Source organism: Copadichromis virginalis, linkage group LG14 (genome assembly GCF_057382275.1).
Source record: "Copadichromis virginalis isolate Kocher_CV1m ecotype Utaka linkage group LG14, C_Virginalis_male_GT1.1, whole genome shotgun sequence".
Classification (NCBI taxonomy): domain Eukaryota; kingdom Metazoa; phylum Chordata; class Actinopteri; order Cichliformes; family Cichlidae; genus Copadichromis; species Copadichromis virginalis.
In genome coordinates this window covers 14,184,674-14,212,564 of record NC_140631.1, presented here as the reverse complement: position 1 = coordinate 14,212,564, position 27,891 = coordinate 14,184,674, and the positions used below count along the sequence as shown (strand labels likewise).

The 27,891-nt window shown below is 40.5% G+C and overlaps 3 protein-coding genes and 4 long non-coding RNA genes across 9 annotated transcripts; 5 read left to right on the top strand and 2 right to left on the bottom strand.

The window, feature by feature from the left end:
* Positions 1–84: 84 nt before the first annotated feature.
* On the top strand, positions 85–1,578 carry LOC146693638 (von Willebrand factor A domain-containing protein 5A-like). Its single transcript, XM_085478666.1, has 5 exons — positions 85–98; positions 416–518; positions 602–716; positions 1,043–1,132; positions 1,435–1,578. Exons 1-5 carry the CDS (start codon positions 85–87, stop codon positions 1,527–1,529), a joined length of 417 nt encoding a protein of 138 aa, XP_085334792.1. The 3' UTR covers positions 1,530–1,578.
* An 867-nt stretch (positions 1,579–2,445) lies between these two features.
* On the bottom strand, positions 2,446–5,020 carry LOC146693637 (uncharacterized). The gene is made up of 2 exons (XR_014923827.1): positions 4,968–5,020; positions 2,446–2,723 (listed from the first exon to the last, which is right to left on the bottom strand). It is a non-coding gene; the product is annotated as an uncharacterized LOC146693637 (long non-coding RNA).
* Positions 3,615–7,410, top strand: LOC146693636 (uncharacterized). Its single transcript, XM_085478632.1, has 6 exons — positions 3,615–3,961; positions 4,713–5,367; positions 5,479–5,539; positions 5,641–6,755; positions 6,867–6,923; positions 7,034–7,410. The coding sequence occupies exons 1-2, from the start codon at positions 3,886–3,888 to the stop codon at positions 5,321–5,323; spliced, it is 687 nt and encodes a 228-aa protein (XP_085334758.1). The 5' UTR covers positions 3,615–3,885; the 3' UTR covers positions 5,324–5,367; positions 5,479–5,539; positions 5,641–6,755; positions 6,867–6,923; positions 7,034–7,410.
* A 2,220-nt stretch (positions 7,411–9,630) lies between these two features.
* Positions 9,631–16,028, top strand: LOC146693635 (uncharacterized). Of its 2 annotated transcripts, XR_014923806.1 has the most exons (5): positions 9,631–10,095; positions 10,202–10,325; positions 12,931–13,057; positions 14,464–14,582; positions 15,010–16,028. It is a non-coding gene; the product is annotated as an uncharacterized LOC146693635 (long non-coding RNA). The 2 variants fall into 2 exon arrangements; XR_014923805.1 differs by lacking the exons at positions 14,464–14,582; positions 15,010–16,028 and having other exon boundaries at positions 12,931–13,299.
* A 707-nt stretch (positions 16,029–16,735) lies between these two features.
* LOC146693633 (uncharacterized) lies at positions 16,736–23,895 on the bottom strand. Of its 2 annotated transcripts, XR_014923802.1 has the most exons (6): positions 23,838–23,895; positions 23,657–23,725; positions 22,814–22,975; positions 19,107–19,262; positions 18,809–18,903; positions 16,736–17,864 (listed from the first exon to the last, which is right to left on the bottom strand). It is a non-coding gene; the product is annotated as an uncharacterized LOC146693633 (long non-coding RNA). The 2 variants fall into 2 exon arrangements; XR_014923803.1 differs by lacking the exon at positions 23,657–23,725 and having other exon boundaries at positions 23,838–23,882.
* LOC146693634 (uncharacterized) lies at positions 21,457–23,208 on the top strand. Its single transcript, XM_085478637.1, has 2 exons — positions 21,457–21,807; positions 22,559–23,208. Exons 1-2 carry the CDS (start codon positions 21,732–21,734, stop codon positions 23,167–23,169), a joined length of 687 nt encoding a protein of 228 aa, XP_085334763.1. The 5' UTR covers positions 21,457–21,731; the 3' UTR covers positions 23,170–23,208.
* LOC146693632 (uncharacterized) lies at positions 23,344–27,874 on the top strand. Its single transcript, XR_014923798.1, has 5 exons — positions 23,344–23,385; positions 23,487–24,601; positions 24,713–24,769; positions 24,880–25,009; positions 27,623–27,874. It is a non-coding gene; the product is annotated as an uncharacterized LOC146693632 (long non-coding RNA).
* Positions 27,875–27,891: the final 17 nt, after the last annotated feature.

Sequence of the window (27,891 nt, the reverse complement as noted above, 5' to 3'; positions counted from 1 at the left end):
CAATGAGATTTTTTTTACCTGGATAAATAAAGGATTAATAAAAAAAGAGTGTCTTTCTCTCCATCTTCAAGCTGGCCAAACGTCATGACTTTATATCAGTAAATGGTTTTAACTAATTAAGAAAATGTTATGTGGAGTTTCCCTTATTTTTTCCAAAAAGTTAGATCATAAAGAGGTTTATAATTACTTAACACTCACTAACTTGCGCTGACATAAAATCTTATATCACTTTAAAGGTTTGTTTTAAAAAAAGAGAGGCAAAAATGATGTTTTCCTCATTATACTGATATTTGTCATTATACCATCCATAGATCATAAAAGTCAAGAGCATATTTACAAAAACAAACATATTCCTTTTCTGTCACTTTTTATGGTTTTAAACTAAAATAGCTGTAAAATAGTTTTGGTTGTCCAGTGATGTTTCTTCTGTCTCCTCTCCTCGTCCAATCCATAAAGTAGAGTCCAACTGCTCCCTGGACCGTCTGCAGTACCTCAACACTGATCAAACCCAGGCCACGGTAGGTAGAGTGCTGATGTGTCTGCTGCGTGTGGTTGTTACTTCTTCCTGAGGAATAAATATGAATGTGTTTGTGGTGTGCAGGTCAAGCTGGCTGCAGGACACAAGTTTGACAGAGATGTTGAACTGCTGATTTATTACAAAGACGCCCACCAGCCCACTGCTGTGGTGGAGGCAGGACAGGCCTCTGCTGAGCCGGGTGAGTGAAAAATAAGTGAAGTCATTAGTTTGCAAATAAAAATTCAAGATCCCAGTTCTTCAACCTGGAATTTAATTGTATTGGAATATATTAGAAACTGTAAACTTGACATTTTTCTGTCCTTTTCATGTCTCTGATGTGTTCAATGGCTTCATGTGGAGAGTTTGTGTTGGTAGTGAATCAATCTGAAAATATGAGTAATACTCGCACCAGCAGTGCCAGAGTATTCATAAAGTGGTGTTAGAGTTACAAAATATTTCCTCAAATCTTTCCTCAAATCGTTCCTCTCACACAGTGGCCTCACCATCTTTCCCTCTTCCCTTCAGGACAGTCCTCTGCTCCTGTTGAAGAGTTTACCAATGGGCTGCTATTCAAACATTTTACAGTTTGGGGTCTCGTTGTGAACACATCTTCCCGTGAGTTGTATTCATGTGATCTCAGTGACTTAAAGTGATATCACTGTAAAACACCATGTTGCCTTTGGATGATTCTGCAAAACTCCAGGTTATGTTTGATTTACTTGCTAAAACAGATTACTGAAAGCATACTTGTATACCTGCCAAAGAGTTGAGCTTTTGCTTGTGTAGGTGAAAAAACTCTCCTCTCTTGCTGTTTGTCTTTACTGATGGAGAGGTGGGGAGCACCAAAGAAGTGATTGAGAATTCAGGTTCTCTGCGTACCAAACCTGTGTGTCTTAAAAACAGCTGTTGTATTGCAGGTGTTTCTCTTTTGGGATTGGGGAAGGGGCCAGCTCTGCTCTCATCAATGGGATGGCCAAGGAGGAGGTCACGCTCAGTTCATCACAGGGACTGACAGGATGCAACCAAAAGTAAGACAATGAGTCATAACAATTATCATGAAAAGGCAAGATGATATTAGTATTTGAACAGAAGACATAAATTCCAAAAACATAAATGTATATTTTTTCAGGGTTTTTCATTATTTTTCAGGTGATGCAGTCGCTGCAGTTTGCTCTGCAGCTGACTGTGGTCGACATCTCAGTCATATTGGATTTACCAAAGGAAGTGTCTGTCACTGTCCTCTCGCCACTAATCACAACACTTTTCCAGGGTCAGAGGTCACTGATTTATGCCCAGCTCACCAGGACAGGTAGGAGCAGCCTCTCATGTTGTTGGCAAACTAGATCAATCTGCTGGAACATCTGATTTTAGGACAATCACTTGCTTTTCCAAAGGACACTGACAACCAGACGTTAGATGCCACAGCCCTGGCCCACGGTATCCCCCCCCCCCCCCCATGCATGCGGTGGGCCTTCTGTAGAAAGAGAGCAGCTTAATGAAGGTGACAAGGTGAAAATAGGGTGATTGATGTGCCGGTGCTGTGAGGGCATGTATAACACCACCTGCCCAAGTGTTGAATATAAGGAGGCTTTGAAGAATCTACAATAATTGTGTGTTGTTTGTACATGAATCACAATGTGTTACTTCAGAGGAGTGATGTTTTCAGGGGTTTTTTTTTCTGCGCTGCAGAAAATTGAAAAACTACTGTGAACTTGGTGGATCTGTCCAGATCTTTGACTGGAAACTATTTCTATGAATGAGTGGTTCAAAAATGTGTAAGTGAAAAGCTGCCATATTTCAGGTCCCAAAGTCAAGCGAACACTGAGGGATCACTGAGAGCTAAAAACGGTCTAACTTCTTTCATCTTTAATAAAATGATCAGCGTTGCTGTTTTACCGGGTTTAACAATTAAGTTTAACATCCAGGCATCCAAGAAAACAGAGTTTATTCAATTTAACTGAGTTAGAGGTTTGCAGTAAGTTAGCTCGCTAGTTTCCACCTAAACATGATCATCATAAGCAGTGTTACCAATTCATACACTGGTTTATCATCTAGACTTTTTGTCTCATGCAGCACCATGATCAGGTCCAGTTTTTATTTCATCTTTGATTTTTCAGCTGCTGTGCCTGAGCAGCCTCCCAGAGACCCTTTGTTGCAGTTAGTCTTCCTCCAGAAGCCATCTGGCTGCTTGATCCAGCTCTGGCTGCTGCACCGGGAAAGAGCAGTGAGGAGGTGGATTGATAAATGAAATTCATAACAAAAATTCATAATGGACTTTTTCCATTTAGGAATAATAAAAATCACCTTTCTTTTTAATTGCTATTAACTGACAGTCAGATAACCAGCTTTTAAAAACATATTCATAAACACTTTGCAATCAACAAAATTTACACAGAGGTTATAGATGAAATAAAAAGTATCACGTGTTTTCGTGTTTATAACTCTGTTATTGTACATATTCTGTGTTATACATCATAATCATTCCAGTCTCTTTTTTTTTTTACTGTTTTAATCTTTATAAAACTCTTATTTATTTATTTATTTATTTTTGTGATTTCTGCTGCCCTATTGGTCTGGTCTCTCTTGAAAATCTGAAAACGTGATATTCATAATAAAAGGATTTAAAAGTTTACTGCCAAAAAATTATTAAACTTCATAACAGAAATGTGCTAACTGGGTTGAAATAGATTGAAACTGTTATGAGATTGCTTCAGGGAGCAGACATGACACCGTCTTTTAGGTTTCGCCATCACTTTGTATTATGCGCACAACACCACCCTCCTCTGGCTTCCACGTGAACTGCACCTTAAACATCAACTGTTTACAAATGTCATGACACAAACAAACGTTTCAATACCGTAAATCACTTTTTGGACTGCGATCACTTTTTGGCACAACATCAGCCCTGATAACATTTAAAGCGCATTGAAAAACTATTCTTTAATGCTAAAAATCCATTATCAATTGTAATTATTTATTTATTTATTTAAATTTCAGATATCGATCTTCATTTTTGTAAACTGGTGAATTAATGATTTTTTTAAAGAATTAAAACGACAAAGTTTGGCAACATATTTTTTATAAAGGATGAATAAAACAGTAAAATAAAATGAGAAATATATATATTTTTGAAAAAGCTATGATAATTAGACGAACTTTATTTTAAATAAATAAAATTGATTTTCGGTGGCACTGGGAGTCATGGTGATGATGACGTGTTTGAGTGCAGGTATAAAAGCAGGAGGCAAAATTGGAATTCGGGTTTCACGTTTGAGCGCAAACAGGAGCTTTTTCCCACTAGTGCTGTGAAAACTCGGATTTTTCAAACTACAGCCAACGTTTGAAAATCTTCAAGAAGGATTTGCAAAATGACTTCTACAAACTTCAGTCGCGAGATGCACCTGTTCTCCCTTTTCATTGACGAGGTGTTAGATCAACGCTATGGTGAGTACAGCAGGCTAATATGTCAGAGTGCTAGCAAACAAATACAACTTAGATTTTTGTCTTTTATTGTTTGGAAGTAGGACTTCATGAGTGTTAACGTTTAGGATGAGATGTTTCATACTTGAGTAACATCAATTTTAACATGTGCCAGTACACTATAAAGATGGCGCCATGTTTTTTTTTAAATCGCTGGAAAAAAAAACAATTGAATGCACGCGCCCTGGAAACGACGTAAGGCATTGGAGGACGCTGACGTCAGCGCGCGGCCGTTTTTGCATGTAGAGGGTTTGAGTTGACATGTTTGGGCTGCTGGCGCTGAGTTATACGTGAAAGTTTCATAGATTGTGAATTTTATAAAGCTGGAGAATGGAGTTTTAAAAGTTCACAGAGTCGCTGGATGAGTTTGAGATTGAAACAGTGTGTGCCTGCAATAAGGAGGTGGGAGGTTTCTCACCTAAATGTAGCTGCTTTATTCTCAAAATATCGATGCTCAACTAATATGAAGATATTACTCCTTAATGTGAATGCGTATTAAAACCTCAGTGAAAGTCCATGCAGCCTTACACTGCATGAAAACTTTTACCAAAAAAGGTGAAGGCTTTCATAAACAATGAGTTCTGCTGGGAGCTTCTTACTGTTTGTGTGTGGAAGAGCTTATGATGATGTAAAGCCATGTCTGGACAATTTAAATTCAGGCTTTAGTTTGTGTGATCACATGATTAACGTACACGCATGCTTTGCTTTCTCGTAGCTGAGCTGGTGAGTCCAATCACTGCTCCTCAGATGGTCGTCATTAACTTGAGGAACCGTGAACTGAGCAGCAGCCAACTGGACTCCATGTCCCACCTGGTCCTCACTCTTTACCATAACCTGGTGACGGGGTCCAAGGACTTTCCTTACATACCTTTTAAAGGATTGTTCCATCGGGACCAGGTGACGACACCATTTGTCCATGTGAGGCAGAGCCAGAGAGAGAACACCACTCCTTCTCCTCCTACGGACTCACCAGCTGGCATGATGCTGCCGCCTGCGGGCTCCAGCTCTCATCCACGCTTCCTGACTCCAGTTCTTCCAGAGAAAGCGGATCTTGCTGTGCTGAAGGCAGATCGGAGGAACCGTGTCGGCACCTTGACTGTCGACGGCCTCCTCGTCACCAGAGTCATCTCCACTGTTTACCGAACAGAGGACACTGAGATGACGAACCGCTGGAGAATAACAGACTACAGCGCGGACGGCAGAGTTCTCACTTCGGTGCTCTGCCGTTTTCTAAATATGTCGGCAAAGCGTGCTAAGAGGAAGGCTCCGGAGGAAGAGAGCAGCATCCGGAGCCCGAGTCCAGCAAGGAAGCGCTTGAGATTATAATATACAGTGAAGCATGTCGAACGTCAGCAAGCCTGAACAAAGTGGTAAGTAGTAAATAGTGCTTAAGGTTGTTTCTAAAATAATGTCCTAAAATATTTGAAAATCGTCGAGGTTTTAACTTTTATTCTTTCTTTTCTGCCTCTTGTTTCTAAAAGTCAGGAAAAAGAGTCACGCTGCGAAGAAACTCCACACAGAAGATGTTCCCTCAGTAAAATGGTAAATATATTCATCTTGTTATGACGTTTGCTCACAATAACCAGGAGTGTTCCTGTGTTTCTGAAGTGATTTACTCTCATTTGGTGTTATTTCATCCAAAGACAACTGAGGGTCTTCAGAGCAGCGTGAACGGCCGTCACCTGAGAGCAAGACAGTCCTGGCGCCTTTGTGGTTCCCTCCAGGTACTCCAGCTTCATCCCACAGTCCAGAGAGATGCAGTTAGGTTGAATGTGAGTGTGAATAGTTGTCTGTTTCTCTGTGTTAGACTGACCTGTCCAGGTTGTACTCCTGCCTCTGGCCCCATAACAGCTGGGATGGCTCCAATCTTGAATTGGATAAGCTGAAGAAATGGATGGAAGGATGATCCAAAGAGAAACATTAAAGGCCCTCTCACAAAAAAAAGATAAGAACTCATTTTACACATTTAAAGTACAAAGTACACATATATTTACCATTTTACTGAGGGAACATCTTCTGTGTGGAGTTTCTTCTCATCTTGGCTCTTTTTCCTGACATTTAGAAACAAGAGGCAGAAAAGAAAGAATAAAAGTTAAAACCTCAAAGATTTTTTAATGTTTGGGATATTTTAGAAACAACCGTAAACACTATTTACTACTTACCACTTTGTTCATTCTTGCTGACGTTCACTCTCCTCATCTTCTCTCTAAAGGAAGATGCAAACGCTCTCATTGTGAAAGATAAGTATACATCCATCTAACCTGCGACTCTGTCACAACTCTGATCAGCAATTCTTTCAGGTTTGTCTGTTTTGATGATGCTATTAATTGTTATTATCCTTTATCCAGGTAACTTTCAGAGAGGAGCGGAGGGAGGAGCGAAGCCAGCGTGCTCTGTAAACTCTCATTAAAAAAAAGATAAGTACATATTGATTTTATATTATTATGACAGCTCCTCCTCAGTGAACACTTCCTCTAGTTGCTGAAATCATTTACTAATTTTTTTCTTCCCATTTGTCTTTTGTTTTTCAGAGAAAACAGAGAGGAGACAAGGTGACATTAAGACCTAAGACAGGACGGATTGAACCCTTTCTCGTAAAAAGATAAGTATTCACTCTGCTTTTAATCAGAATATTGATAAATATCTAAAATTCTGCTCACCTGGTTGATAAAGTTACTAAAACGATTCCCTCTTTACTGTCATTTGTCCTTTAGAGAGAAGATGAGGAGAGTGAACGTCAGCAAGAATGAACAAAGTGGTAAGTAGTAAATAGTGTTTACGGTTGTTTCTAAAATATCCCAAACATTAAAAAATCGTTGAGGTTTTAACTTTTATTCTTTCTTTTCTGCCTCTTGTTTCTAAATGTCAGGAAAAAGAGCCAAGATGAGAAGAAACTCCACACAGAAGATGTTCCCTCAGTAAAATGGTAAATATATTCATCTTGTTATGACGTTTGCTCACAATAACCAGGAGTGTTCCCGTTGTTCTGAAGTGATTCACTCTCATTTGGTGTTATTTGGTGTTTGTCTTTGAAAGGAGAAGAGCAGCAACGACACTGGGAGACAAACAACAGGATGATCCAAAGACAACTGAGGGTCTTCAGAGCAGCGTGAACGGCCGTCACCTGAGAGAAGACAGTCCTGGCGCCTTTGTGGTTCCCTCCAGGTACTCCAGCTTCATCCCACAGTCCAGAGAGATGCAGTTAGGTTGAATGTGAGTGTGAATAGTTGTCTGTTTCTCTGTGTTAGACTGACCTGTCCAGGTTGTACTCCTGCCTCTGGCCCCATAACAGCTGGGATGGCTCCAATCTTGAATTGGATAAGCTGAAGAAATGGATGGAAGGATGATCCAAAGAGAAACATCAAAGGCCCTCTCACCAGATTTCATTTATTAAATTTGTCTTTACTGAACGATTTCTGGTGTGTATTTGCATTGATACTCAGACAACAGCTCCTCTTTCTGTTTGTGCTGGAAGATTCAGGCAAACACATATTACATATATAGATTGTTATGATATGACTCAGTTTCACATTTAGTGCTATATGAGAATGATAAGGTCCAGTTTAATAGTATTGCTAGTGTCTAATGAAATGAACACGTGATTTTCTTTTTTTTCTTTTCTTGCCTGTCCCGTTTGGCTCTTTTGCCATCAGAATTATTGTCTAAAGGCAAAGAAAGATGCCCAACGGATTTACTTTACCAAATTGACCATCCCAGCCTTGCCGTAATGGTCCATTTGATTCACCTTTTATTGTTTATTTTATTTTCACTTGCTGAATACGGGACAGACTTGACTGGGGGAAAGAAGGGGAGAAAGAAAGAGAAACAGCTGAGAAGAGGGACAGGGGAGAAGGGCAAAAAACAAAACCCAACAGAATGGGTAGAAAAAGAAAAGAAAATGCATCTATCGATCACCTGGATCACCTGTTGAGAAAGACAAAAGAAAACAAGCAGAAGAGAACAAGAGTAATAGAATAAACAACATCACAATGATATATGGGAATATGACAGTAAATACTAAATATTAAACATTATTGTGCAGCACGTAAGATCAACAGAACACAGTGTGCTTTGAGGTAGGAGCCAAAAAGGGTGTAGTTTGTGGGTGTGATCACCCGTGTGTACACCTGTGAGCATGGACGCGCTTGTTTTTTTAAAAAGTTCCTTCATGTAATGATCTGCTAGAGGGTGTGGGGGGGCCACAGCCCCGTCCTTCAGGGCATGAAGCAGGTATGGAGGAGATCAAAACTCCAGACATCCAGAGGCCCCGATAAGCGGCCGCCAAGGAGTGAGCCGGTGTGTACCTGGACGCCCATCCCCAGACACAAAGAACCACCAACGCACTGATGTCTGAGGGAGTCCGCCACTGGCAGGGGAAGTGGTGGTGGGGGGAGATAGGCCTCCAAACCTTGGAGGGCCTGAGATGTCCCCAGAGAGGTGGCGCCTGACACCCAACCTGACATATAGACAGACATACAGGCACACACAGATACAAACATCCATTCCCACCCTCATGCTCTCATATACACTTACTCCACACTCAACCAACGTGGAGACAGACATAAAGAGACGCTGTACACACGATCACACTCCCCAAGCGTACTCTACAAACCGGGTCTAGGTACCCTTGCCCCTGAAGGGGGGAACTGCACCCAGACCCAGGTGGTGTTACCCTTTTCCCTGCGGTGGGGAGAGGCAGACCGCCCCGACTCCGCAGCAGCAGGGAGGCCCCACACTCCAGACCGCAGTCGGACGGCCAACTCCTCCTCCTAGCCCCCCCGCTCCAGCGGGCCGCAGAGAACGGGGGTGAGAGAAGACTCCAAACCTCCCTCCACCCGCTCATTGTAGTGTTGATGCATGTGTGTTCTAAGGTGCATTTAAAACCCAGGAGGGCATGGAGCTACCTGCCAGAGAGCAGCAGGTAAGCGCATAGTCCCTCCTGCTAGCCCTCAATGTCTACGCTTACGGCCACACCACCCTGAACACGCCCGATCTCGTCTGATCTCGGAAATCGTGATTTTCAGATCCAGCAAAGTGAATATTTTTCACTGTGGATAAATTGCATGGAAACGTTTAATGAGTCATCAGCTATTTCACTACAAAGATGATGTGATTAATGTGTTTGATGTGGAGCTCTTATGTAATGATTACATTTTTAAGATGTAATTTTCAAGTGAAAAACATAATATTTATCTGTTGCATAGTTTACAGTGCGGTGTTTTATGCACTGAGTTATCATGTAGAGTTCTGTTTGTCATCTAGCACCATAATCGGGTTTTGTTTTTATTGCATCTTAGATTTTCCAGCTTCTGTGCCTGAGCAGCCACCCAGAGACCCTTTGCTGCAGTTAGTCTCCCTGCAGGAGGCGTCTGGCTGCTGGCTGCTTGATTCAGCTCTGGCTGCTGCACTGGGACAGACCAACGAGGAGGTGGAAAAGTCAAAGCCTGAAAAGATGCACTGCTGTCAATTTAAATATTAACACAAAATGATGATGTGAGATAAAACAGATTTGATTCTATAATTTGAACAAAAACACATGATATAATTAAAAACACACCATAAAACATATAAAATGAAGTCAAACTAAACGTAGGCCTGCCTCACAGCCTGAGAATAAACATCTGCATATCAGAAGCAAAAACACTGGTGGTAATCACACTCCTAACCTCCCACTGAGCTGCACCAGCGTCTGATATTATCCAGAAACCACACGGCAGCAGAAATTATTTTCCTCATCAGTTGTTGTAAAAACATGTCAGCACATTATTTTAGAGCATTTATGACATCACAGTTTGGGATTTCATCAGGAAGAGCATCCAGTGTAATAATCTGCCAAATCAAATATGCAGAGCTGCCCACCTTGGTGACCCCGTGTGACAAAGAAGTACACAAACATATGTAATATTACTGGTTGTAGAAAGTAAAATGTGTGTTCTGTCTGTTTTATTTGATTGATTTTGATTTGGGGAATTAGACCAGCAGTGAAGTGTGGGCCACCATTCTGGCTCTGATCTGGCTTCATGGTTTCAAGATGGATGCAAAGGACGAGTGGGAGCTTCTGGCTATGAAGGCTGCCTCGTGGCTCTGTGCTCACAATGGTACTAGCAATGATTGTAACAGATAAAATAACAGCTTTAAAAAACTGTTTCATTCTACAGCTTTCCTCCCACAATCATTATTTTAATATCTGTTTTGTGTTTTTAGCACCGTGTGTGTCAGAGTGTGTGGATGCTGGAAATGTCCTGCTGGGTTGCAGCGTGAAGAAAGAAGCTCTGGGACTCTGAGAGTTTTCTTAAAGTAGCTTCATCTTCAGAGTGAACAGAAGCAGGTCTGCTTACTCCACACTGCCTTTGATACAGAGCTGTTTTATATCATTGTTGTGTTTTCTACGGCACAAAAGTTAGGCGCACACAAATTTTATAATAATTTATATAATATTATGTGTTTTTCTGGATACACTGTGCTTTTTTCAGCATTCAAAGATTGATGACACCGTGTCAGAGCACTGGCTATGAATTTCAGAAGGATCAGGCCTTAACCTAACAGAAAAGTTATCAATAGTAATTTTCTTATTACAGCTACATCCACTTCTGTCGTGCCTAGGCTGCTCACTAGGGCTGGGTATCATCACTGATTTCTATAATCCCTTCGATTCCAGTTCTCAAAGTCCCAATTCGATTCAACTTAGCCTCAGACAGTCAGAAATATTATAATTCTGATCATTTATCAGTACTGACTTCTTCAGAGTTGTGAACATCACAGCAGATGCCTTTGTGTGAAAGTAACTGAGAATAAAACACAGAAAAACATGAAGGAGATTTTCCTGGTCTGGCTTTTTATAGCAGATAACCTTCAAAATATTCTACAATGTTCTGCATATAAAGTTTAAATTTCTTCAGTATTGAACAACAAAAAAAATAGGCTTTCTTGTCCAAGGTCATTTAAGTGAAAAAAAGAAAAAGAAAAGAAAAAGACAGCAGCGCTGTAAACAACGGTAGACTGGTGGGTAATAAGCGAATGAATAATACAGGAAACAGAGATTGGAGACGGGAAACTGTTCTTGAAGTACAGAGAGAGAGAGAGCTAGCTGTGCATGGAGTGTGATTTTAATAGTCGTGGAAGCAAAACAGCAAAATTCATGATGACATTGATCAAATGTGAAGCGCAGTTTGCTGCTTCTTTTGCTGCTTCTTTTGCTGCTGGCTCGATGAATTTTGGTTGAAAGAGACAAAACCTGCAGCTCAGAATCAGCGCAAAAAGATGTAATCACAGACCGGACGCATCAGAATCGCTGAGCTCCGACAGCGTGTCCGTCTAAGGCCGTCGGATGAGAAAGCCGAGAAAGACGAAGCTGATTCTGATGCGTCGGGTCCGCTCTGTGTTTACGTCTTTGTGTGGAATCCGTGTACCTGCTCTCATTTGCTGTTTGGTTGTTGTTGAAATGGTTTTGTGAGCTTTAATCTGAGAATCTGGCGTTTCTGGCAAAACACAGTTATATTTAAAAGTCATTCAGGATTTAATGAATTGATATCGCTTTATTCAAGCTACTCACCTCCCATTTCCACCTGCACTTTCATCTGGACCACGGCGAATCAGAGAGGTCCCGCCCCTTACTATCTCTGATTGGTTTAGTCCACGATAGGGGCAAAATGTGTGTCTGTTGTTGATGTCACCTGTTCGTTTTTGAGGAGAGAGACAAACGACTGCAGAGTCTCATTCAGATGCGTCAAAACAGGATTTAATTAGAAAACATATGGGGGGAAGTCGAGCACGATCACCCAAACAGCATCGAACTTCCTTACAACAGTTAAGATGGATCATTTTATACATATGATGACCAACAATATACGTCACCCCAGATAAAAACAACATCGGCCATATTCTAAAACAGAACAGTTCCTCTCTCAGTTCCTCCAGATACATCTATTTATTCTACTTGTTAGACTTAAACAACACTTGCAAACAGTTTACCCAGACAGGCTATGTCTGTGTGTTAATTTAAGTGCATGACCTCCCTCTACCTCATTCAAGCTACTCACCTCCCACTACCACCTGCACCTTCATCTGGACCACGGCGAATCAGAGAGGTCCCGCCCCTTACTATCTCTGATTGGTTTAGTCCACGATAGGGGCAAAATGTGTGTCTGTTGTTGACCACAGGGAAGGTTGCAGTTTTTTGTTTTTTTTTTGCTACCCGAACAGTTGGTCGCACAGGTGCAACCAAATATTTCTTTTTAGTCGCACCACTGAAAAATTTGGTCGTATTTGCGACCAAATTGGTCGCACTCTAGAGCCCTGCTTGAACATCTTAAGACAGCACATAGTCTTCATTCATGTTCGCTTATTCATGACTGTAGTTAGAGTTACATCTGAATTTTCAAAAACTGCCTGTTTTGTAGTGATTGAAATAATAATTAGCATAAAAAGTTATGAAATCTATGTTTGGTTTTTTATTTCTTTGTTGTAACAATTTTGGAAATAAATTGTATATTGGCGTAAAAGTATCAATATATTTGAGGTTTGAGCAGCAAAGTTGAGTACCAGGGTTTTGCTCCTGAATAACTTCCTAAGTCTTCTCTGCCAATGTCAAATAGCTTTCTGGGTGCTGCGCTGCACTGTCAGAGCACACCTCCTTATCTAAGGTTTTCTGTGTTTCTTATTCTCTTTAAAAGTTCTGCTGAGGGCCTCCTATACTCGAAGTCTAAGAGCCAACTCTGTTCTTTGGCTCGACTTTCTTTCATAATCTTTTCACTTTTGTGAGAAATAAAACACAATTTAAAAACAGATTGTCATAAAAAGAAATGACATCAATAACTACACCAAGGACATTCAAAACAAATTTTAAACTTGGCTTAAAGACCATAAGTCTGATCTGAAAATGTCGACCAACTTCAACATTTAGATTGTGACACTAACTTGTCTCTCTTCCACAGTGTGTTTCTTTTGTCCTGCTCCCCTCTCCCTTAACCAGTTGTGGCAAATGGCTGCCCCTTCCTGAGCCTTGATCTCCCAGAGGTTTCTTCCTGTTAAAAGGGAGTTTTTATTTCCCACTGTTGCCAGGTACTTGCTCAAAGAGGATCATTTGATTGTTGGTTTTTTTTTCCTGTATTACTTAGTGTATTTACCTTACAATATAAAGCACCTTGAGGTGACTGTTGTGTTGATTTGGCGCTATATAATTAAAACTGAATTACATCTCTGAAGAAATGTTACATGCATGTTTTGTTGCCTTTTTAAAGTGATGGGGGAATAATTGTAATGGGCTAATAAAAAGGGACAGACGTGCTCTGTGTAAAGATCAACCCTTTGACCATCATTCACTGCATCATTAATTGCTTTAACTTATAGTCCATAATGCTGTAAAAACAAAAGAAGGAAAAGCTGAGTCATTTTCACATTTTTATTGAGGTTTGAATTCAGAAAGTCTGTTGCTGATCTCAGTAAATGTAACAGGATGTCTCCAAAAATTTACAGTTGTGGATAAAACAGGGTGATGTGTTATTGTCAGGTTTGAGTGAATAACAGGACCCAAATGCAGGACTTCCTGAGAAGCCACAGGCAGTTTATTTACTTCACTTACTATTTATATCAGTTTGGCCAGCAGTCACGTATAGGTTCAAACAAAATGGCACGAGGCTGCAAAAATATTTATCATCTAGTAATCTTTATTAATGAAAGCATGAGTGTACCCACCAAAACACACCAAAGAACCCAACCCCTGTAACAGCAACTGGCTTCTTTTTATTCTCTATCATTCAGGTGAGCATCTGGAATAGCCCAAGTCTGGGGGAAGCAAACCAAATGAGGAACAAAACATCCACATATGCAAACATCAAACCACAATATAACACATGGAAGACATTTATATTTTGTACAAAGTCCTATGAATAATTCAATATGTATATGCTTCAGTCAATTGCATATAAATTAGAAACACCAAGAGTGAAACTTCCCCAACCTGGCACTTAGGCCCTCTTCATAATATTTATCCTCCCTCTTGGTACCGTTTTCCAGAATTTGATCTTCAAATTTCACTGTTTTGCTGATGACACCCAGTTATATCTCTCCTGCAGGCCTGACTCCTCCCTCCCACCTTCTCTCTTACAGAAAGCTTATCCTAATTAAAATCCTGGTTCAGCTCTAATTTTCTTAAGCTCAATGAGGATGAAACTGAAATCCTTCTTATCGGCAGTAAATCCAACCTGCTGAAGGCAAATCATTTCACTCTCACTATTGAAAACTCCAATTTTTCCTTCACCTCAGGTTAAGACCCTTAGTAACCTGTTTAGGGTGACACCATCCTATAAATCTCACATCAGTGATCTCACGCCGTCTGTTTATTTCCATCTACACAACATTAACCTAATTACGTCCTTCACTTTCCACCCAGTGTGCATCCATTCTTGTTCAGTCTTGTTACTTCTCGCATTGACTATTGTAATTGTCTCTTGCATGGTCTCCCCCAGAAATCCCTCCACAAGCTTCAACTGGTTCAAAACTTCGCTGCCCACGTTATTACCAGAAGCCCCTCCTACCAGCGCATCATCCCTATCCTTCAGGAACTTCACTGGCTCTCCGTGAAATAGTATACAAGCTTCTTCTGCTCACCTTCAAGGCCCTTCATAACCTTGCTCCTCCTTACTTTTCTAACCTATTAACCACTAGCTCAACTGCTCACTCACTTCGATCTTCTTCTTCTATCCAACTTGCTGTGCTTTCTTTGCACCACAGCACCATGGGAAGCAGAGCTTTCAGTTGAACTCTATTTCCTCAGATATAAGACAGATCGGTTCTCTCCTCCAGTTTAAATCTCAACTTAAAACCTGTAAAGAAAAGAAAGAAATAATAAAGAGCTAATACACTTTGACAATCAAGTGGACCAGTGTGGCAAAAGCTGTAATGATCCATTTGGGAACATAAATCTGTTGGACTGGTAAAAGAATATACTATAATAATACGGTATGAAAAATGACAAACATGAGAATTCTGTGTGTTTTCCTTCTTATCTGCAGACTAACAGTCCACAGGCTTGGTGCTCAGACTGATTTGTTTTCTGGAGATGGAGGAGAGAGAGCACAGAGGACAGCAAGGTGGAGGAGTGAAGGAGAAGGTGGTGCAGCTCAGTGTCCAATCAGGAGTGAGCAGTTTTTTCACTGCCTTCATTGCGTTCAACAAAGACAACGGAGAGGCGATCCAAGGACCTCTTGTCCAGAGAAATATTCCATCAAGTTTTTGTTTTGAGTTTTTGTTGTTTTTTGTTTTTTAAAGCAAACACTAAAACTGTCACCCACACCTCTGAAGATAAAGATTACTAATCATAAATAAAGGGAATATTATCACGATGAGGACACTATCAGAGGTAGTTCAGGGAACTGTTATACTTCATACCAGAAAAATCTTTTTTCTTTTCTTGTTTTTTTGGCTTGACTTCATGGTAGGCAAAATGAAGAAGAGTGCTTGATTGCGCCTAAGTAAGTAAAAGCTGCATGGCAAAACAACACACACCTTCACTGCAGATGCATGCACAGAAACCAGTATTTTTTGTATCTTAAATATTAAGTAGTGTGTGTACAGTAGTCAATATAATGGGATGTGTCCTAAAGCAGCGAAAGAAGAACTGAGTTCTTGCAGCATTTTGCAATATTTAGGATTTTATTGAACACTTTTACCTTTCAACATTTGTAACATTAATGAGTAATGAAGCATTGCAGAATAATCCTGTGTTTTTGATTATTTATTGTACACTACAAGTAAACAACAATAAGTTAAACATCTGTCACATCTGTCAGAAGCTTGGATAAATTTACTCCTACAAGGATTTTACTCTTATGAAATGTAAAAAGAACACTGAAATTATATTTTACAGTTTTTCACATAAACAGTTTTGCTTTGCTTACAGAAACTATAACTTTAATCTCAGCCAAACCGATTTACTCAGGAACAAATAAAATACTAAAAAAAAGCCAAACGATAACATTTTTAAGTTATCTAAGTGACCTATATATGTTTAACCTGAGTAGCGAAACACTGCTGTGGGTTTGAAAACGATTTGCGGGAGTCCGGTGTTCTCACGGGCTCTAGTGAGCCTTGCCCCCCCGCTAGCTATCGAGCTAGTGGGTAACAGACGTCTCCGACAACGTCGGAGCGCTTTTGAAAATATGTGTTGTCTTGATAAACTGAGCAGATATTTGAGGTTTACACAGTTACAGCCTTTGCCTGAAAATATGTTAAACGTTTATTTTGTGACCCATAAAGAATAATAAGAGTAATATTAAAACTAACTTGCTGCCGCCATCGTTGGAAACTCAGCTGGGCTGCGCTATGAATTCTGGGACACATCTTCACTCAAAAAAATCTGTTGTTGGATGAACACAATTTAATCATGGCACCCTTTTTGCACACAATTTAACCAAGTACAATAAACCCTTTTCGATCATGTCAAACCAACACATTTAGCATTTGGTGGTTTAATGTAATCAGATTACGTTGGATCAACATACTATACTTACATTGATTTGAAGTGATTTATTTAAGTATGTAGAGTGAAATTTGTTTTAATTCATTCTACACAATTTAAAAAGTTTAGGAAAACAGAATTAAATCTTGTTGTTTCAACAACTACTTTGTTAATCAAGGCAATGATTTCACTCATTTCAACCAAATTATTTCAATTAGATTTGTTTACATTTGTTACACATTTAGAAACCCACTACTTTACAAAAAAAAGTCACAATCAGATTATGATAACATTATCTTTATTAACTGGATTTAGTGGACAATATAAAAGCTTACCATTTTTGTACACCTGCAAGCATTATGCCACTTCAAAAGGTAAAATGTTAGAATACTTATTTACATAGGTAATATGTTGGAACCAAAGCTTCCACAACTAAAAACAGATGCAAAATTTGCTCAATATATCGACTGCATTTTAAAAAATTAAACTAAAAGATAAAAATACATCTCCCACTTGGCAAGTTAAAACATGTGACAAAATCGAATTGTGTGAATTTGGAAAAATAAAATAAAATAATTAGAAATATTTTGGGGGCAATACAACAACAACAAAAAATTCCATAGGTGATGAAAATCTATATTTGTTTGGTGCATCTCATTGAAATAATTATTAGTTTGACCAATTTTTATATTTCTGTATTTATTTTTTTAATTTTGGTTGCAGTCCTCCACAGCTAGCAATATAGTTTTGCTGTGTTTTAAAACATGCTAGCAAGCAAAAATGGACACAATAATACAGTGAACTTAACAGGTGGCAGTGGTCTTAAACTTTACAGGACTTTGATACATAAACACAACATAGTACTTCTGTCAGTACTTCTGATCCATTTTGAGCCATCTATATAAGGACAAACAAAAATCATCTGCAGTGCTGTATAAAAGGTGAATTGCCCAACAGAGAGAATCCAAAAACTTAAAAAAAAAATTTTTAAATGAAAGAAAAAAATATAAACAACTCAAATATTACCATTATATATTGGAAATCACCATTGCACCAATGAACCATTCAAGACCTATCAGTCATTTTCAAGTGCTCTCACCCCATAAGCTTGTTTTTCAGAAACTGTACCTTTGAAGACAGCTTTTGTCCATCAAGATTTAAAAGTATCTTCTGGAGGACTTCAAAGGTGCATTTAAGTTCTGGTGGGTAGCTCAGGTTCAAACAGTATATGAGTCCAAACAACAGAGCACATGCTTGTGCAATGTTACCCAAATCAGTGTTAGCCTCCACACCCTCAATCAGGACACCAACGTCCTCTGGGTCATCTTCAGGTTCAGCACCCTCCTTCTGGATGACGTACGCCCCCATCACAGTTTGCTCCATGCAGCTTTTTGCCTCGCTGTCCGTATCCTACATGAAAAAGTATAAGACAACAAAGTAAAATTTAAGAGATTGTTTAAACAACTGTTTCTATGCTGTTCATAAAATCCAAGTAGTCAAAGAAATAAACAGAAAATTACACACCACTAAAGTAGTTGTTAGTAATTACTCCAATACATAAATTATAAAATACACCTCTCATGTCAAAAGAGGTGGCATAATTGACCTCTCACCGGCCCCTCCCCCGAAAGGGCCATTGTCCAATTACACATTATAGCAACCGTTACTGTGTCTGACAAACATTAACCTCAAGCAAGATGGAGAAGCGGTGTGCCCACCGATACGCCGAGAGATTGTGTCTGGAGGAGTTGTGTTCTTTCCATTCACAAAGTCAAAAACAACGTGAATGGATTAAACAGTGTGTATGGCCCCATTCCCAGGTAAATGTACCGAACATTATGAAGCATGTCTGCTTGCACATTTGGGTACCCATTGGTGCGCAGAGGAAACCATTTGTTTGTCGGACGTAGCAAGAGTAACTTAGGGGGACAGGACTCGAGAAAAGGCTAACTCAGCTGCTAAAATAAAACAGGTATAGAAGTGTTAGTACTAAACAGCTCAAAGTTCATAGACATTTCTATTTACAAATACTGATGACCATAGCAATGAAAAAACAACAGGACTTGTTTTAATCCAAGTACAGATTCAAAAGCAATATTGTCTTGATGCATGTTAAATGCATTGTATGTTTGTGTATCAAGTTTAACTAGGCATAAATTTCTTTCCTTCCAATACCAAATTCCAGAAATTCTTTATTGCAACGCTTAATACTGTTTGGTATTCAAGACATCCTTTCCCCAATACCAGGTGTCTTGTTGCTAATCTCAAAATTTTAATTTTAATGATTTGCATATGAGGCAACGTCACAATTTGTATGAGAATGTTACAGACAACATGCTGTCACAATGGCTCACCAAGTATTCCTTTATTAACTTCTATTAACGTCTTCGTTTAGGTGGATGCACAAAGACTTCAAGATGCATGCTCGTCTGGTATGGATGTTGTCATGCTTCAGAGGAGGAGGAGATAATATGAGCCAAAACCAGTCTGTTTTTCTTAAAGCTAGGGTAATCAGTTCACTTGCATAATTATTCTTTAGGTTAGAACCTGGCATGTACCACTTGTTAAGCCGAAACAAAATTGACAACTTCATCTCCAAATAAAAGTTATTTTTGCTGCCTATGACAAAGTCTACTCAATCCTAATACAAACCTTGGAGATGGCAAGCATGAGACCTCTTATTTTCTTTCCACGTGTCCCTCCTTTGGTCAGAAAGATTTCCATTAAGCGTGGCGCGTATTGGTCAAGCTCGGCAAAGAAAGTAGATAGCAGAGGCTTTGTGGTGATTCGCAGAAACTCCTTCTCAATCTGCAATAGAGAACAAATACATTGATTAAAAACGCAACTGTATATTTCACTCACTTCACATCTAAGCTGACTAAAGCTGCTTTTAGAAGACCATGCAGACATCAGTGCTGTCTGTGTAGAACATGAATCAGTCTGTGTCAGATACTGAATTTGAAATTTCCACTAAAGTCACAAGTAAGAGGCAAGTGGAACCAAGATCTAGGCCATTTGCTTTTTGAAGTTTGCAAAGACTGCTAAATTGCACCAGTGGTAGTTCACTCTTTGCAACACAGTATGCTGTTCTAAACAGATTTTTCAGGTTTATTTTTAGTATATTATTTGCAATTGGTGTTTGTTCTGGGAAAGATATTGCAGACTGAGCAATAATCCATTTCTAATGGGGGCCTTTCTTAAAATTACTGGTCCCAGTAACAAAGGCGCTTGTCGACTCAGAAATCGAGGGAAAACCAACAACACACCCGGCAGAACATCATGTTATTTACACGGGTGCACATAAGTGGTCCGCATGTGCGCATTCGCTGTCAAAATAAAAGACGCGCAATAGATAAGAAGTTGCAATGCACGTTTGCATCCATATAAAAGGCACTGTTTTTGTCCGCTAGATTGGGATTTTCATGGCACATTCTGCACCACATCTGTGCGTTCATCATTTGTTTGAAGCCAGCTCACCTCCTGCAACCACTTTTACGAGAATACGTGCTTCTTTTGTGGTTCAGACTCCTTCTGACATTTGTTTGGAGGTGGAGGAAAACCAAAGTAATTGCTTAAAGGAGCTTCTTCGACATATTTAAGAGTTCTAAACAAATATGTCCTCCTCCAGATCTTTGACTGGAAACTATTTCTATGAATGAGTGGTTCAAAAATGTGTAAGTGAAAAGCTGCCATATTTCAGGTCCCAAAGTCAAACGAACACTGAGGGATCACTGAGAGCTAAAAACGGTCTAACTTCTTTCTTCTTTAATAAAATGATCAGCGTTGCTGTTTTACCGGGTTTAACAATTAAGTTTAACATCCAGGCATCCATGAAAACAGAGTTTATTCAATTTAACTGAGTTAGAGGTTTGCAGTAAGTTAGCTCGCTAGTTTCCATCTAAACATGATCATCATAAGCAGTGTTACCAATTCATACACTGGTTTATCATCTAGACTTTTTGTCTCATGCAGCACCATGATCAGGTCCAGGTTTTATTTCATCTTTGATTTTTCAGCTGCTGTGCCTGAGCAGCCTCCCAGAGACCCTTTGTTGCAGTTAGTCTTCCTCCAGAAGCCATCTGGCTGCTTGATCCAGCTCTGGCTGCTGCACCGGGAAAGAGCAGTGAGGAGGTGGATTGATAAATGAAATTCATAACAAAAATTCATAATGGACTTTTTCCATTTAGGAATAATAAAAATCAGCTTTCTTTTTAATTGCTATTAACTGACAGTCAGATAACCAGCTTTTAAAAACATATTCATAAACACTTTGCAGTCAACAAAATTTGCATAGAGGTTATAGATGAAATAAAAAGTATCACGTGTTTTCTAGGTGTGTTTATAACTCTGTTATTGTACATATTCTGTGTTATACATCATAATCATTCCAGTCTCTCTCTCTTTTTTTTTTTTTACTGTTTTAATCTTTATAAAACTCTTATTTATTTATTTATTTTTTGTGATTTCTGCTGCCCTATTGGTCTGGTCTCTCTTGAAAATCTGAAAACGTGATATTCATAATAAAAGGATTTAAAAGTTTACTGCCAAAAAATTATTAAACTTCATAACAGAAATGTGCTAACTGGCTTGAAATAGATTGAAACTGTTATGAGATTGCTTCAGGGAGCAGACATGACACCGTCTTTTAGGTTTCGCCATCACTTTGTATTATGCGCACAACACCACCCTCCTCTGGCTTCCACGTGAACTGCACCTTAAACATCAACTGTTTACAAATGTCATGACACAAACAAACGTTTCAATACCGTAAATCACTTTTTGGACTGCGATCACTTTTTGGCACAACATCGGCTCTGATAACATTTAAAGCGCATTGAAAAACTATTCTTTAATGCTAAAAATCCATTATCAATTGTAATTATTTATTTATTAATTTAAATTTCAGATATCGATCTTCATTTTTGTAAACTGGTGAATTAATGATTTTTTTAAAGAATTAAAACGACAAAGTTTGGCAACATATTTTTTATAAAGGATGAATAAAACAGTAAAATAAAATGAGAAATATATATATTTTTGAAAAAGCTATGATAATTAGACGAACTTTATTTTAAATAAATAAAATTGATTTTCGGTGGCACTGGGAGTCATGGTGATGATGACGTGTTTGAGTGCAGGTATAAAAGCAGGAGGCAAAATTGGAATTCGGGTTTCACGTTTGAGCGCAAACAGGAGCTTTTTCCCACTAGTGCTGTGAAAACTCGGATTTTTCAAACTACAGCCAACGTTTGAAAATCTTCAAGAAGGATTTGCAAAATGACTTCTACAAACTTCAGTCGCGAGATGCACCTGTTCTCCCTTTTCATTGACGAGGTGTTAGATCAACGCTATGGTGAGTACAGCAGGCTAATATGTCAGAGTGCTAGCAAACAAATACAACTTAGATTTTTGTCTTTTATTGTTTGGAAGTAGGACTTCATGAGTGTTAACGTTTAGGATGAGATGTTTCATACTTGAGTAACATCAATTTTAACATGTGCCAGTACACTATAAAGATGGCGCCATGTTTTTTTTTAAATCGCTGGAAAAAAAAACAATTGAATGCACGCGCCCTGGAAACGACGTAAGGCATTGGAGGACGCTGACGTCAGCGCGCGGCCGTTTTTGCATGTAGAGGGTTTGAGTTGACATGTTTGGGCTGCTGGCGCTGAGTTATACGTGAAAGTTTCATAAATTGTGAATTTTATAAAGCTGGAGAATGGAGTTTTAAAAGTTCACAGAGTCGCTGGATGAGTTTGAGATTGAAACAGTGTGTGCCTGCAATAAGGAGGTGGGAGGTTTCTCACCTAAATGTAGCTGCTTTATTCTCAAAATATCGATGCTCAACTAATATGAAGATATTACTCCTTAATGTGAATGCGTATTAAAACCTCAGTGAAAGTCCATGCAGCCTTACACTGCATGAAAACTTTTACCAAAAAAGGTGAAGGCTTTCATAAACAATGAGTTCTGCTGGGAGCTTCTTACTGTTTGTGTGTGGAAGAGCTTATGATGATGTAAAGCCATGTCTGGACAATTTAAATTCAGGCTTTAGTTTGTGTGATCACATGATTAACGTACACGCATGCTTTGCTTTCTCGTAGCTGAGCTGGTGAGTCCAATCACTGCTCCTCAGATGGTCGTCATTAACTTGAGGAACCGTGAACTGAGCAGCAGCCAACTGGACTCCATGTCCCACCTGGTCCTCACTCTTTACCATAACCTGGCGACGGGGTCCAAGGACTTTCCTTACATACCTTTTAAAGGATTGTTCCATCGGGACCAGGTGACGACACCATTTGTCCATGTGAGGCAGAGCCAGAGAGAGAACACCACTCCTTCTCCTCCTACGGACTCACCAGCTGGCATGATGCTGCCGCCTGCGGGCTCCAGCTCTCATCCACGCTTCCTGACTCCAGTTCTTCCAGAGAAAGCGGATCTTGCTGTGCTGAAGGCAGATCGGAGGAACCGTGTCGGCACCTTGACTGTCGACGGCCTCCTCGTCACCAGAGTCATCTCCACTGTTTACCGAACAGAGGACACTGAGATGACGAACCGCTGGAGAATAACAGACTACAGCGCGGACGGCAGAGTTCTCACTTCGGTGCTCTGCCGTTTTCTAAATATGTCGGCAAAGCGTGCTAAGAGGAAGGCTCCGGAGGAAGAGAGCAGCATCCGGAGCCCGAGTCCAGCAAGGAAGCGCTTGAGATTATAATATACAGTGAAGCATGTCGAACGTCAGCAAGCCTGAACAAAGTGGTAAGTAGTAAATAGTGCTTAAGGTTGTTTCTAAAATAATGTCCTAAAATATTTGAAAATCGTCGAGGTTTTAACTTTTATTCTTTCTTTTCTGCCTCTTGTTTCTAAAAGTCAGGAAAAAGAGCCACGCTGCGAAGAAACTCCACACAGAAGATTTTCCCTCAGTAAAATGGTAAATATATTCATCTTGTTATGACGTTTGCTCACAATAACCAGGAGTGTTCCTGTGTTTCTGAAGTGATTCACTCTCATTTGGTGTTATTTCATCCAAAGACAACTGAGGGTCTTCAGAGCAGCGTGAACGGCCGTCACCTGAGAGCAAGACAGTCCTGGCGCCTTTGTGGTTCCCTCCAGGTACTCCAGCTTCATCCCACAGTCCAGAGAGATGCAGTTAGGTTGAATGTGAGTGTGAATAGTTGTCTGTTTCTCTGTGTTAGACTGACCTGTCCAGGTTGTACTCCTGCCTCTGGCCCCATAACAGCTGGGATGGCTCCAATCTTGAATTGGATAAGCTGAAGAAATGGATGGAAGGATGATCCAAAGAGAAACATTAAAGGCCCTCTCACAAAAAAAAGATAAGAACTCATTTTACACATTTAAAGTACAAAGAACACATATATTTACCATTTTACTGAGGGAACATCTTCTGTGTGGAGTTTCTTCTCATCTTGGCTCTTTTTCCTGACATTTAGAAACAAGAGGCAGAAAAGAAAGAATAAAAGTTAAAACCTCAACGATTTTTGAATGTTTGGGATATTTTAGAAACAACCGTAAACACTATTTACTACTTACCACTTTGTTCATTCTTGCTGACGTTCACTCTCCTCATCTTCTCTCTAAAGGAAGATGCAAACGCTCTCATTGTGAAAGATAAGTATACATCCATCTAACCTGCGACTCTGTCACAACTCTGATCAGCAATTCTTTCAGGTTTGTCTGTTTTGATGATGCTATTAATTGTTATTATCCTTTATCCAGGTAACTTTCAGAGAGGAGCGGAGGGAGGAGCGAAGCCAGCGTGCTCTGTAAACTCTCATTAAAAAAAAGATAAGTACATATTGATTTTATATTATTATGACAGCTCCTCCTCAGTGAACACTTCCTCTAGTTGCTGAAATCATTTACTAATTTTTTTCTTCCCATTTGTCTTTTGTTTTTCAGAGAAAACAGAGAGGAGACAAGGTGACATTAAGACCTAAGACAGGACGGATTGAACCCTTTCTCGTAAAAAGATAAGTATTCACTCTGCTTTTAATCAGAATATTGATAAATATCTAAAATTCTGCTCACCTGGTTGATAAAGTTACTAAAACGATTCCCTCTTTACTGTCATTTGTCCTTTAGAGAGAAGATGAGGAGAGTGAACGTCAGCAAGAATGAACAAAGTGGTAAGTAGTAAATAGTGTTTACGGTTGTTTCTAAAATATCCCAAACATTAAAAAATCGTTGAGGTTTTAACTTTTATTCTTTCTTTTCTGCCTCTTGTTTCTAAATGTCAGGAAAAAGAGCCAAGATGAGAAGAAACTCCACACAGAAGATGTTCCCTCAGTAAAATGGTAAATATATTCATCTTGTTATGACGTTTGCTCACAATAACCAGGAGTGTTCCCGTTGTTCTGAAGTGATTCACTCTCATTTGGTGTTATTTGGTGTTTGTCTTTGAAAGGAGAAGAGCAGCAACGACACTGGGAGACAAACAACAGGATGATCCAAAGACAACTGAGGGTCTTCAGAGCAGCGTGAACGGCCGTCACCTGAGAGCAAGACAGTCCTGGCGCCTTTGTGGTTCCCTCCAGGTACTCCAGCTTCATCCCACAGTCCAGAGAGATGCAGTTAGGTTGAATGTGAGTGTGAATAGTTGTCTGTTTCTCTGTGTTAGACTGACCTGTCCAGGTTGTACTCCTGCCTCTGGCCCCATAACAGCTGGGATGGCTCCAATCTTGAATTGGATAAGCTGAAGAAATGGATGGAAGGATGATCCAAAGAGAAACATCAAAGGCCCTCTCACCAGATTTCATTTATTAAATTTGTCTTTACTGAACGATTTCTGGTGTGTATTTGCATTGATACTCAGACAACAGCTCCTCTTTCTGTTTGTGCTGGAAGATTCAGGCAAACACATATTACATATATAGATTGTTATGATATGACTCAGTTTCACATTTAGTGCTATATGAGAATGATAAGGTCCAGTTTAATAGTATTGCTAGTGTCTAATGAAATGAACACGTGATTTTCTTTTTTTTCTTTTCTTGCCTGTCCCGTTTGGCTCTTTTGCCATCAGAATTATTGTCTAAAGGCAAAGAAAGATGCCCAACGGATTTACTTTACCAAATTGACCATCCCAGCCTTGCCGTAATGGTCCATTTGATTCACCTTTTATTGTTTATTTTATTTTCACTTGCTGAATACGGGACAGACTTGACTGGGGGAAAGAAGGGGAGAAAGAAAGAGAAACAGCTGAGAAGAGGGACAGGGGAGAAGGGCAAAAAACAAAACCCAACAGAACGGGCAGAAAAAGAAAAGAAAATGCATCTATCGATCACCTGGATCACCTGTTGAGAAAGACAAAAGAAAACAAGCAGAAGAGAACAAGAGTAATAGAATAAACAACATCACAATGATATATGGGAATATGACAGTAAATACTAAATATTAAACATTATTGTGCAGCACATAAGATCAACAGAACACAGTGTGCTTTGAGGTAGGAGCCAAAAAGGGTGTAGTTTGTGGGTGTGATCACCCGTGTGTACACCTGTGAGCATGGACGCGCTTGTTTTTTTAAAAAGTTCCTTCATGTAATGATCTGCTAGAGCAGGGCTGCCCAATCCCAGTCCTCGAGAGCTACTATCCTGCAGCTTTTAGATGCATCCCTACTCCAACACAGCTGAATCAAATGAATGGCTTGTTATCAGGCCTTTGCCAAACACGATGGCATGCTGAAGAGGTAATCAAACCATTTGATTCAGCTGTGTTGGAGTAGGGATGCATCTAAAAGCTGCAGGATAGTAGCTCTCGAGGACTGGGATTGGGCAGCCCTGTGCTAGAGGGTGTGGGGGGGGCCACAGCCCCGTCCTCCAGGGCATGAAGCAGGTATGGAGGAGATCAAAACTCCAGACAGCCAGAGGCCCCCAGAACACAAGAGACCAAGGAAGACCAACAGAGGGGCAGCTGCGCCACTGTACCAGAAAGAGCTGAGGAGAGTCCCAGATGAGGGCTCACTCAGCAGCCGCGGAGCAGGAGCCAGGGGGAGTTGCAGTGACGCGCCCGTGAGCTCCGCTGGCAGCCAGCTGTGCCTGAGTGACCGAGCTCCAGGCCGAGAGGCCCGGGGCACCCCACCTCCGAAGTGGCCCGAGCGAGCCCCAGGATCCAGGCCCCGATAAGCGGCCGCCAAGGAGTGAGCCGGTGTGTACCTAGACGCCCATCCCCAGACACAAAGAACCACCAACGCACCGATGTCTGAGGGAGTGCGCCATTGGCAGGGGAAGTGGTGGTGGGGGGAGATAGGCCTCCAAACCTTGGAGGGCCTGAGATGTCCCCAGAGAGGTGGCGTCTGATACCCAACCTGACATATAGACACAGACATACAGGCACACACAGACACAAACATCCATTCCCACCCTCATGCTCTCATATGCACTTACTCCACACTCAACCAACGTGGAGACAGACATAAAGAGACGCTGTACACACGATCACACTCCCCAAGCGTACTCTACGAACCGGGTCTAGGTACCCTTGCCCCTGAAGGGGGGAACTGCACCCAGACCCAGGTGGTGTTACCCTTTTCCCTGCGGTGGGGAGAGGCAGACCGCCCCGACTCCGCAGCAGCAGGGAGGCCCCACACTCCAGACCGCAGTCGGACGGCCAACTCCTCCTCCTAGCCCCCCCGCTCCAGCGGGCCGCAGAGAACGGGGGTGAGAGAAGACTCCAAACCTCCCTCCACCCGCTCATTGTAGTGTTGATGCATGTGTGTTCTAAGGTGCATTTAAAACCCAGGAGGGCATGGAGCTACCTGCCAGAGAGCAGCAGGTAAGCGCATAGTCCCTCCTGCTAGCCCTCAATGTCTACGCTTACGGCCACACCACCCTGAACACGCCCGATCTCGTCTGATCTCGGAAATCGTGATTTTCAGATCCAGCAAAGTGAATATTTTTCACTGTGGATAAATTGCATGGAAACGTTTAATGAGTCATCAGCTATTTCACTACAAAGATGATGTGATTAATGTGTTTGATGTGGAGCTCTTATGTAATGATTACATTTTTAAGATGTAATTTTCAAGTGAAAAACAATATTTATCTGTTGCATAGTTTACAGTGCGGTGTTTTATGCACTGAGTTATCATGTAGAGTTCTGTTTGTCATCTAGCACCATAATCGGGTTTTGTTTTTATTGCATCTTAGATTTTCCAGCTGCTGTGCCTGAGCAGCCACCCAGAGACCCTTTGCTGCAGTTAGTCTCCCTGCAGGAGGCGTCTGGCTGCTGGCTGCTTGATCCAGCTCTGGCTGCTGCACTGGGACAGACCAACGAGGAGGTGGAAAAGTCAAAGCCTGAAAAGATGCACTGCTGTCAATTTAAATATTAACACAAAATGATGATGTGAGATAAAACAGATTTGATTCTATAATTTGAACAAAAACACATGATATAATTAAAAACACACCATAAAACA